This window comes from Cavia porcellus, unplaced genomic scaffold (assembly GCF_034190915.1).
Source record: "Cavia porcellus strain 051 isolate PalLab524CR breed Dunkin Hartley unplaced genomic scaffold, mCavPor4.1 scaffold_6, whole genome shotgun sequence".
NCBI lineage: Eukaryota > Metazoa > Chordata > Mammalia > Rodentia > Caviidae > Cavia > Cavia porcellus.
In genome coordinates this window covers 63,346,889-63,358,926 of record NW_026947489.1, presented here as the reverse complement: position 1 = coordinate 63,358,926, position 12,038 = coordinate 63,346,889, and the positions used below count along the sequence as shown (strand labels likewise).

Below are 12,038 nucleotides of genomic sequence, written 5' to 3'. Positions count from 1 at the left end.
AGATCTGCCCAACCCTTCCTCTGCACACCGATGGTGAGGTGCAGGAGTTCCAAATAGGCTGGGCTCTGGGGATAGTGTGCACCCGCCTACTTGCTGGAAACTCCACAGTTCTCCAAGCACAGCCGGAATGGGGAGGCAGATGATGTAGATGCCTCAAACCCACTTATCCCCTTCACTGCACCCGGAAGCCTGGAGGGTCCCGAACAGTCTGGGCTTTGTCTGGTCTGGGAGTCTTTAAAATATATTGTTGAGAGTCCTCATATGATAGAATATTTTGGCATAGGAGGGAACCATCTGATAGGATTTTGGCATAGCTTTGCTGTTACTTCGCCCTGAGGACCACAGTGACTTTCTAGCTGGCTTTCTGCTTCCTCCTTGCTGTGCTCCAGCAGCTCAGTGTGAAGTAATGCCATACGAACCCAAATTGTGAAGACTGCAGTTAATTTTTTGTCATTTTGAAGAAAACTGTGACCCAGGGAGTCTTCTTGTGTCTGCACTGGATAAACTTGGACCAACGGAAACCTGTGTGGACCTGTGGAGGGCACCCGAGTTGTGCACTGATGATTCAGGCGATGCACGCTTCTCCACTTTCCCTTGCAGAGGGGGCCACAGAAACTAGAAGGCCCCTCTGGAAATCCAACCTTCGGGGCAACTTCCCCAGCCTGGAAGCCTAGCCTAACTTTCAAATGAAGGCTTGAACTATGGTTGCCACGTAAAATACAGGATGTCCTTATTTTTTTTTTGTATGACTTCGGGGATTGAACATGCTACACAAATGTTCTACCACTGAGTTATATCCCTGTCCCTTTCAAAATTTTGTTTTGAGGCCAAGTCTCACTAAATTGCCCAGGATGGTTTTCAATTTGTAATTCTCCTAGCTCAGCCTCCCAAGGGAATGAGATTATAGGTAAGTACTTCGCCCAAGGGTGAATAATTTTAGTGTATTTCAATGTTAAATGGGGTACATTTATATTAACAATTATTGTTTACAAGAAATTCAAATTTGACTTTATGTTCTATATTTTTATTTGCTAAATCTGGTAACTCTGAACTTCTCAAATCTAATATTTTTTCTGTTTACATTGTATCTTACCTTTCTGGTGATGGTAGTGGAGGGGAAGGCATAACTGGCTTGGACTGGAATCGAGCAGCTTCTTTTTTTTTGACTAATCTCTTGGCTTTAGCGTTCAGCTTTCTTCTTTGTTGTTTGAACTTGGGCATGATTTCTGTGGAGAAATTTTAAAAATATTTTCATTGAAATATATATACACGTTTTACAAACCTGAAATGTACAAGGTGTGATCAATGTAAATAATGAATGTATACAGAAAATTTAAAAAAATTTATTACAGTGAAATATAATTAGCATTAATCTCCCCGCCCTTGGTTTGAACATACTTCTCCCATCGTTCTTGTCACTTTCCTTTTCTTTTTTCTTTTTAAAATTGTTTTTGGTTTTTTGAGACACAATTTTGTGACTCAGTTCAGGCTGACTTTGAACTCACTTTAGCCCAGAGATCCTGAGAGATCCTCCTGCCTCAGTTTCCAGAGTGCTGGGATTATAGGTGTGCACCACACACCTCATTAAAAAGGATATTTCTTTACTTTGGCAACATTTATTGAACATTCAGGTGAGTGAGTTGTGGGAGGAGGAAACATTAGCTATTTATAGAGTGGCAGATTTTACTCAAGAAAGCAAAAGTGAAGATTGGAAGAGAAACTGGCTCTGCAGAGTGACCTTGGGCCAGGAAATAGAAAAAGAGGGTTAGAGCAAGATGAAAAAGCACATGATGCATCTAGGAAACACAGCGTCAATATTATGGAAGTTATGACAGCCATTAAATATTTATTGAATGCTCTTTTAGTTTTAGGTATTTTCACAGTTAATCTCCACCATCCTAAAAAAGTATTCTCCCTAATAAGGAGGATGTTATTCCCATTTTTACACAAAAATAAACTGAAGGTTAGAAAATTTAGATCATCTACTTAGTGTAGTAATGGAATACAGGGTAAAGTTCAGATCTGTGGGTCTTCAAAGATCATTTCTGTGTTACTAGACTATGGTACAAAGTAGCTAAAACAAGCACTATCTAATGAAATCGTAATTACCCCAGGCCCAAGATATAAGTATTTTAAAACATTATCGAGTATATTTGTATCTTAATCCACATCCTTTTCTGAAGGAAATTAAGTCCAAGCTAGTTTGATCTCAGCTCCAGAAGGGCTTTGTTGGTTTTAGTTGTAGCTACCTGAGGAACAAAGACGTTATTCAAATAGCAGGAACTAACATGTTCTCAAGGCCTGGGCCTCTTTCCCTTAAAACTTACATTTGAATAGGGACAACTGGCCTTTAAAATACACATTGATTCCACTTCTGTGCACTCAGTAATCTTTCTGTACTTGGTATGCAGCTGTGCACTTACTGAGTTCTCAGATTCCGAGGGCAGCAGGATTTTCTCTCACCCGGGGGCCTGTAGAGGCGCCCCCTAATGGGAAGAAGCAACAGTGCGCATAGCAATAGCTCTCCAGATTCTTGATAGCATTTCAGGACTCATTGTTGGTTACTAAATTAACAGAGTATTTTCATAAATTGTTCTTAGAAGTTTAGGAGGCATCTGTTACCTTTATTATATCACCTCTCCCCATTGCTAATTAAGGAAGGCTAATCGGAGATTATGAAATAGAAGTTAGTGAATTGTTTGTTTTTGGTGGTACTGGGGATTGAACCCTTTACTCTGAGCTACATCCCCAGCCTTTCCTAATCTTTTTTTAAATTTTAAAATTTTTAAAAAATTCTTTTAAATATTGAGACTAGGTAATGTTAAGTCCCATGGTAGGTTTGATCTTGCTGTCTTCCTGTCTCAGCCTCCCAAAAGTGTTGGGATTACAGGTGTGCACAACTATGTCCAGCTTTTTTTTTTTTTTTTAAACTTAAAATGAAATGTTCTTTTTATTTTAATTTTTCCTTTCTGTGGTGCTAAGGATTAAACTCAGGGTCTTGAGAATGTTAGGCAAGAGCTGTACCACTGAATTACATTCCTGCTCCTATAAAAAACATTCTTAATGTATTTATGAGAACCTCCTAGGAAGTAGTAATCTTGAGATTGCCTGGTAGGGGGGAACACATTAAATCTCATCAGATCCATGAGAACTTTTTCTGGAAACCCCTATCCAAGGTTTAGAGTTCACAGTGTCAGGCTTGACCTGAGAGACCTCATGCTTGCTCTTGTAAACAATGAGAAGCAATAGCTTGCTCCTAGAAATAAGAAAAAAGGGTAATAAAAATTTAATGTCAGGCTACAGTCACTCTGCAGTCCCTTGATGCCAATTCTGTGTACCAACCAGCACTGATTGCCCATTCAACCTTAAACTCAAACACTTCATCCAGAGTCTTTAAAACTGGACCCCCAACTTTAAAACCTACATATACTTAGTCCCCCCATTAGATATCTGCTGATATACACTCCAATGTCAGCCTGCCTGTGGGAAGAGGAATAAAATCTGATGCTCCCCACCTCACACACCATTATTACACACAGTTGGGATTCCCAGGTCAGAGACTTTTATCTGTCCCTGCAGTCTTTTCCTGTTTCCTTTTATTTATTCCTTGACGTATTTTGTTAATGATCAAATTGGTCCACAGACCCAGTCTCCTGTCCTTTTAATTTTTTTGTATTACCAACCCTTAAATTATGAAAATAGGCATTAAAAGGGAGTTGAACTTTCCCATTAAACCTGGTAGATTAATTCTGACAAAGATTTCATTTTTGATCACACTTCTGTCAGGCTCCTGACCTCCTAAACCTATCTATCTTCCTGGCAAAATTTAGCAATGAATATTGCTAAATCAGTTTAGCGTGAACTAGCTCCTAAAACCAGTATCTCATCCTTCACCACCTCCTCATTAATGTCTGATTACTGTGACCTGTCTTCAAGAAGAATCCTCTTCCCTCTTGTGTTTCCTCTTACCCATCTGCTAACCTTGTTCTTTGCTTATTAATTTCTAGGTGTGTATGATGTATCTCATTAGCATGATCCCTATAACTATTGCAAAGATCCTGAATAAAGTCTTTCTTATTATGTGTTAGCAAGTATAATTAAAGAATTTTTTCTTTAACAATTCTAGGCGCCAGATGGGTGGCTCAGTGGTAGAATGTTTTCCTAGCATGTGCAAGGTACTGGGTTCTATCCCTTGTACAAACAAACAACTCCTAAATAATTCTTTACTATGACTCCCAAACCTGTTCACTATTTAGTTCTAATAACTCTTTGCAGTATTTCTTGTAGTGACCAGAAATTTGTACTTCAGGTATACCAAACACTTTTTATAGTGTTATCAACTTTTCCTTTTATTTGAAATGTCCTCTTCCAGGTCATCTTATCCTAGCCTTCAAGATTTGATTTGATTTATTGATTTATTTTTGGTGGCACTGGGGATTGTATGTTTGCACCCTGCTGAGCCATGAGATTTTTAAGGTTAACATAACATTTTAGTCATCTTTGTTTCTTTAGTAGCTAGAAGATAACAGGTATTAGGTAATGTTTCATTTAATAAATGAGTAGAAGAAATCATTCCTTCTAAATGTTAATATACTTTTATACAATTAAATGCTGTGAAATTTTTTATTGCGAAAAGTTTAGTTTTTCATCTTAGCATACATCTTCATATGATTAAAGGATGGATCCAAAACTTTTGGAATAGGAAAACTTTTCAAGTAGAAAGATGCAACAAACAGAATTATAGTCTTTTGCACGAATTGGCGTTGCTGTTTCTGCTAAAACTCTATTGGATGGTATGAAAATTCTCTAGTCAAGGCACTTCCAAACTCAGTCAGTACGAAAATGACAGTTGCACTGTATTACACGTTACACTTAGGTTTCAGCCAACTCTGATTTTATTACTAGTTCATCTTGAACATCACAATGCTGTTTTTTCATAGTAGCTTATACTTAGTTTTATGAGTTATGTTGTACAGCATTGCTTTTTTAGATTCTGTCTTGTTTCCCAAGAGACTACTAAAGTTTCATTCAAGGGGCTAGGGATTTAGCTCAGCGGCATAAGCACCTGCCTTGTAAGCAGGAGGTCGTGAGTTCGATCCCTAGTACCGATAAAAAGTTAAAAAAAAAAAAAGAGTAAAGTTTCATTCAGCACAATATTTGTCAGATAGTAACAATGGCACACTTTTAAAATTGATTAATGTCGGACGGCATTAAACTATATCACGGAACATGGTAGTGTTCCCAGGTAAAGAAATGTGCCTCACGGGAAGGTCTTGTTAAAATGTGTATTCCGATTGAGTAAACCTGGGTGGAGCCCGATCATTTACATTTGCAACAAGCAATACAGAGATCCTAATGTCGCTAGTTCATGGACCCATTTTGAGTACCGGAAACGTAAAAGAATGAGCAAAGGAAAGTAGATGCTTTACTGCAAAATCTACTTTGCAGAGTGTTAATTTAGAAGCGTGATTCGGGAGGAGTCAGGTGGAAGAGTTCTTCCCCATCCTCAAACCTCTCCCTTTGCGGCTCCATCTCTCTTCTCAGCCCAGCTAAAGTCCTCAGTTCCTTAAGCAATAAGAACACAAGCAGCAAAAGGTCCGGTTGCAGAAGATGCGAACCCATGTAACAAAAAAAAGAAATCGTTCCTGCACTTACTAGTCTAACAGCCAGGGGGGTTAGACGGAGTCCGAGCAGCAGCCTCTTTATGCCGTAAAGATTCAAAATTAAATCCTTGTCTTGGAGCGACCAATTATAGGTGAATTCTCCCCACGATTCGCTCTCTTGGTAGCGTAGGAGTCCAGCCTCACTTATGATTGGCTGAAAGCGCACACCCTCCGGCCAATTAGAGCTGAGGCGCTTCTGCTATGAATAAAAGGAAGGAGGGAGAGAAGGCGAAGGAGAACAGGAAAGAAGGTGTGTCACGTTCCCTGTGTTGTCGGTGGAAGCTTCCGTGTAATTGGTTGCTGCTGCTTCTAATCGCTCCAATAGAAAGCTCTTTTCTGTGGAGCCCTATGAAATTGAAAGTAGAGAAGAGAGGGCAGCCAGTAGGAAAAAAAATATGTACATGAGCCAATCGCCCTGCGGCGTTTTGTGTTTTTGGCCAACAGGAAATTGTGTTTCATGCGGAGGGGCGTTACCCAATCGCCAATGGATTGGCGCCGGTGATATAGAAGAGCCAATGAGTGCGAGACGTTGAATGACAGCTGTCCAATAGAGATCCTCAGTGCTAGCAAGATTTACACTTTAAGCACCGCGGGGCGCTGAAGAATATCAGCTATTCAACATGGAGGCGGAGGTCGATAAGCTGGAATTGATGGTGAGTACAAAGTGAAGGAGATCTACTGGGTGATTAATTTTTCCCACAAGGCCTCGAAGCTAGGACGCAGTTTGGAGTCACCGGAAACTCTGGGCGACGGAGGCTAGACCAGAATCTGCGTTCCTTTCTCCTGCACCAAAGCGAGCCTCCACCTTCTTGGTCCCTTAACCGCCGCGGGGGGGTGGGGAAGGGGTTACATCCGGGAAACTCGTGAGGGAAATGGCGGGAGATGCTGAGGGTGCGGGGCCTCTGGAATTTCTTGCCTTGCCTTCCCCTTCCCTCAAGTCGCTACGCCTGGTGCATACAGCACTTTACATATTTCTACCAAAGAGAGAACCTACTTCGCGCCCCAAGAAGGAGACCAGTCCTTAAGCGCCCTAAAAAGGGGATCGTTCCTACTCTTAGGGGCTTGGAGGCTGGGGTGGAGGAATAAGCCTAGAGGGGCGGGGAGCAATCCCTTCAGAGCTGAGTCGTTCTTGTTCTTGAGGCGGGCCGAGAAAGTGTGAGAAAAGATGCTAGACTTGCCTTGCAACTTCCTAGCGTCCCAGGAAGTCCTCAGACCCGTTTGTGTTTGGTCCAGAGGTGGCAAGCCTTGGTGTGGGGAGAGGAGGCATCGGTAGGTATTGCTACCCCGAGCGCCAGCGGGATCGGGACCGGCGAGCACTTTGCTCCGGAGTCGCCCGCTTTCCTTCATTCTTGAAAGAAGAGGACATGGAAGGGAGTGGAAAGGCGCCCTTTGGTTGCTGCTTTTTGGCCTGCTCTAGAGCTCCGAGCAGGGGCGTTGTCCTGGTTTTTAGCTTTTCCCTTTACCTCCCCTCACATCCCGAGATTTGCAGTTCGATAGCCCGCGCTTTTTTCTTAGTTCTCTTATTCTATCTTCAGTCCTTTGTTCGTCCATGCTTAGTTTTTCCAGTTTGAGCTGGTTCCCTTAAAAATGGGTTTGGAGAAAGTATTCGTCGTTAGGCCCTTGTCGTTTTTTTGTTAGAGAAAATCACGAGATTAAATTTTGCGAAGTAGGAAACTTGTTTCTTCATCCACAATCCATGGCGCCTCCGCCTCCCTTCCTACTTGGGTTACTGCTTGAGTATCGGTTGTGCCTAGGCTGCTCTTTCCAAGGTGATTTTGGGTCTCGCATTTCTGCCTTGGAAAAGACGCGTGGGTATCTTGGAAAATACTGAGTGCCACCCTACCGCAATTCTCACTTTAGAAATTTGAGACCTTGATTTATTTCATTTCCCTTTAATGTGTTAATGAATTGAAGTGCTTCTCAAAAACAGATTTAAAGGATTGCAATTACTTTTGTTTTTCATTGCTTTCAAAATTTTGTTTAAGTTGCCAGTGTGTATGTAGTGAGTGTGGGAATGGGGACAGGGACAAAGTGGCAGGATGGAGGGAGCAATGAAAGGGAAGAATTTTCTATAGCTTTTCAAGCCTCCAATAATGAATAGTCAGTTTATGTTCTGGGGTTTTAAGGTTATTTTATATCTTAAATACAAAAAATGTTAAATATTTCAGTTTGAGTCTAACAACAGGTATAAATGTATCATGCACCCCTACTTTGAATTCCTTCCTTCAGATGCATATATTTCTGCTTAATTGTTAATGGTGAATGATGCTAATTCTGCTTTTAACAGTTTTTTTTTTTCTTCTGGATTTGAAAGTTTTAATTTTCAGACTTTCTAGCTTTTGCAATATGGTTAATGGTCTTACAAGACTTTTTTAGAGTGCACTAATTCTATTTTAAGGGAAAGACAAGTAATCTGGAAAAGAGTAGGTTTTAGAAACTTATGAGGTAACCAAACTTTTCAACATTTAGATGTTATTTCAGTTGGGGAAGTTTAAAAAACATTTTTTTTGAAGGGAGGAAGAAAATCAAAGAGGTCTTTTTTGTTAATTTTCTTTCAAGTGAATTCAACTTCCCTTCCCCTCTTTCAAGTTACTGTTTTTGTAATTTGGGTTTAAAACCATATACTTTAAAAATGTAATTTAATTTTTCTCATTTTTTTCATACTACTGCTTTATATTGACTAGATAGTAAAAGGCAGTATATCTCATCTGCAGATTTTTCTTGTTCATTAAAAATTTTTTAAAAAATTCGTGAACCAGCGTATTTTCTGGGATTCCAAAAGTAAATGATCTCCTGTTTAATTTTCTGATTTTTGGTTTTGTATTACTTAAATAAAGGACTTGCCAAGGAACTAGTAATAAATATTTGACAGTGAAAAGAGAATGCATACTATTTAACTTGTTAAAAAAAAAACCCTAGTTATCCTAATTTTGTAAATAGCCTTATCTTAATTTAATTTTTAAATATTTTTCTTGTTTGTATTAGCTTCCAATTCAGAAAGTTAACCATTTGCCTTTATTTGACTTTAAAACCTGATACTTGGTTAATAGAGTTAAATATTCTAATATTTGAGCTATAGGGCCCAGGATTTGAGGCCAAGATTCTCAAGTTCCAGCTGTCCTGAATGTAAGACCATTTGTCGGTAGGCTTAATCCACCTAAGTAGTTGAACCTGGACCATTTAAAAGAAGGCTGGTGAAAATATGGAAATGTACTTCAGCATCAATCAACATTACTAACAGAGGAATAACCTCATTGTAGAGTAATCTTTGTCCTCATTTTCCCTTCACTTACTGACTGGGTGGTGTTTGTCTAGGGACCTCTTTTTGTCCACTACTGAATGTACACAAAAGGTAGCAGAGTGTGATACTGTGACAGTTTCTAGGGTTACATCTGACTTTTAAAGAAACCTTTTTTTTTTTTTTTTTTTTTTTTTTTGTCTTTTTCGTTTTTATCGGTACCAGGGATCGAACTCATGACTGCCTGCTTGCAAGGCAGGCGCTTATGCCGCTGAGCTATATCCCCAGCCCCAGAAACCTTTTTTTTAAAGGAAACTTGTTATTTAAATCTCAGTCACCTCCATTATTATTTTTCTCTTGACATTTCTACATTTGAAGGAAATCAATATGTCTTCTATATTTAAGATAATGTAAGAGTTAACTGAAATGCTAAAAGCTTCTATAGTGTTCCATAAAGTTGGGTTGATAATATCCAGTTCAGCACTAGTTGATTCCCTAGGCATCTCCTTCATTGTAATAGTAGCCCTGGTAAACTTTGGGGATAAAAAGCTATAAGGTGGTAACTGTTATTCATAATTTTAAAAGTGTAGCTTAGGATCTGGAGTAATTAATTGCGTATGTAGACGTTTGAAAAGTTTCTTATTTTAGTTTCCATTTTTCTTTGACATACTTATTCCAAGGGTTTATTTTATATGGCAGATAATCACTTACTTTGGAAAAGAAGCTAACCACCAAACCATCTCAACAGAAAATAGAAACATTTAAAACAACATTGATTTAGTAGTAATTGTAGCTGGTTTTGTTAATACCAATCCTAAGGTATTAATAATACCTATCTTAATTACTACTAAGTTTTAGAACATACTTACAAAATTCCCTTATATCTCTGCATGTTTCTGTTTGAATGTTAATACAGGTTAGCTACATCAAAAAACAGTTATCACTTTGATATTTAAGTCTAATCTTTTTTTTTTTTTTTTAAAGAAAATAAGCCTTGATATAAATGTTTTTAGGTTTTTGGATGTCTTCTGACCAAAATGGCAACCCAACATTAAATTCTTTTTACACTGAAGCTTCAAGTGATGCAAGATACTTTTGTGTTCCTTTTCTACTTATTACTGCTAACGAATGCTCTGACTTTATTGCACTACTGTACTTTACAGCTAGCAGTGCAATAGTATTGTCAAAGCATCTGAAAGCAGGGTACACGTCAGAATTTTTTATCCTTGCTTTATATCTTCAGTATTTATGAATAATTTAACCACAACCTGTGTTGCTGAAAACTGTATAATTTTGTTACAAACAGTATATCTTTTAGAAAGTCATAATTGAAAAAACACTTTAACCTACCATTAAAAACTCACTTCTATACTGCATTATGAAACACATCGAGAAAATACTTTTTATATTTAAAGTTCTTATGCCTTGTGTAAATGAGTAACACTTCGTAATTTGCTTCTTTTGAAATAATTTTTTTGGTAATTTTTTTTTTGGTAACACATTTAGATAATTTCTGGCAAATCATAGATTCTCTTTAACTTAGTGTTATGATGAATTAGGAATTGATAAAGATAACGTCTTCTGTGTATGCCCTATGGTGACTTGCCCCATTTTAATTAGCGTTAATTTTGGTATTATGTAGGCAATACTTGAATTTAAAACTTAATGATTGATTTAAAATTCACTTTGTAGTTATGTGTTAAAAACTGAATTCATCACTATTTTTGGTAACCAATTTTAATGAGAGATAATTTACTTTTTTAAAATTTGTGATACTGGGGATCAAACTCATGACCTCATGCTTGCCAGGTAGGCAGTTAGGCCACTGAGCTAAATGCCCAGCCCCCTGAGAGATAATTTGAACAAAATACAACTCACCAATTTAAAATGTAGCTGGGCGTGTTGGCACATGCACCCTTTGGGAGGCTGAGGCAGTAAGAGCACTGCAAGTTTGAGGCTAGCATGGGCCACAAAGTAAGTTCAAGGCCAGCCTGAACTAAATAGTGAAACCCTGTCTCAAAAAGACCAAAAAAGCCCACAACAGCAACAAACCCCCCAAAAACCAAAAACCCTCTAAAAACCTTAAAAAGTGTTTATAGCTGGGCATGATGGCTCACATCTGTAATCCCAAAACTCTGAGAGGCTTAGCAAGGAGAATCAAAACTCCAAACCCAGCCTGGATAACTCAGTAACTTAGTGAAACTCTTGTCTTAAAATTTAAAACAGAGCATAGTTCAATTCCCAGTGAGAGGTGGGGGTTGAAAAAGTGCTGAGCTATAGAGTCTAGCTAGTATAGTTCAGGTGGTTTTGAACTCACAATGTAGCCCAGGCTGGCCTTGAACTCTGTGTAAGTTAATGCTTACATATGGTATGAAGTGTGAAGGGCCTGTTTTTCTTTTCTTTCTTTCTGTTTTTTCTCTTCCTTTCAATATCACGTACCTGTACCAACAACAGCAACAAAAGAAAAATCTTTTTTTTTTTTTCCTTTTTATCGGTACCGGGGATTGAACTCATGACTGCCTGCTTGCAAGGCAGGAAAAGAAAAATCTTTTTAAAATTACCTTAGCTTCTTTGAACAAACTAGTTGAAGATATATGTGTGGATTGGTCTATTTTTGAATTATTTTGTTCCATTATGTTATACCACAATGTCATAATGACTGTATCTTCATTGTAAGTTTTGAAATCATCTAGTGTAAGGTCTCAATCTTTGTTTTGTTTTTTGTTTTCTTTTTTGAGTCATCAAAAAAGAAATGTCATTGTGTAGCCCAGGCTGGCCTTGAACTATCAGTGATCCTCCTGCCTCAACCTCCTGAGTGCTGGGATTATAGGCACTAGGCATGTGTTACCTTGTCCAGCTCAGTCTTTGTTCTTTTTTTCTAAAGCTGTTTTGATCGTTTTGCATTTTCAGGTAAGTTTGTGTGTGTGTGTGTGTGTGTGTGTGTGTGTGTGTATTTCTATTTAAAACATACAGCTTGTTGGGATTTTGGATCTAAAAAACAATTTGGAGAGAATTGATATTGTATAATGTTGAAACTTGGGATATGTGAAAGTTGTATATCTCTCCATTTATTAAATCTTTTAAGATTTCTATCAACGAGTGTTGCATTTTTCAGTATGTCTTTTTTTGCCTCTGTG

The 12,038-nt window shown here is 38.4% G+C and overlaps 2 protein-coding genes across 2 annotated transcripts in view; one reads left to right on the top strand and one right to left on the bottom strand.

Annotated features, from left to right (window-relative positions):
• Prr11 (proline rich 11) overlaps positions 1–6,023 on the bottom strand; it is a 32,442-nt gene extending 26,419 nt beyond the window's left edge. Inside the window, exons 1-2 of the mRNA XM_003469536.4 lie at positions 5,656–6,023; positions 1,094–1,226 (exon numbers count right to left, since the gene is read on the bottom strand). Coding sequence (XP_003469584.2) covers positions 1,094–1,221 — 128 coding nt within the window. The 5' untranslated portion in view covers positions 1,222–1,226; positions 5,656–6,023. The remainder of the gene's footprint in view (positions 1–1,093; positions 1,227–5,655) is intronic.
• A 94-nt stretch (positions 6,024–6,117) lies between these two features.
• Positions 6,118–12,038, top strand: part of Ska2 (spindle and kinetochore associated complex subunit 2) — a 28,291-nt gene continuing 22,370 nt past the window's right edge. The window contains 1 exon segment of the mRNA XM_013152254.3: positions 6,118–6,316. Coding sequence (XP_013007708.3) covers positions 6,284–6,316 — 33 coding nt within the window. The 5' untranslated portion in view covers positions 6,118–6,283.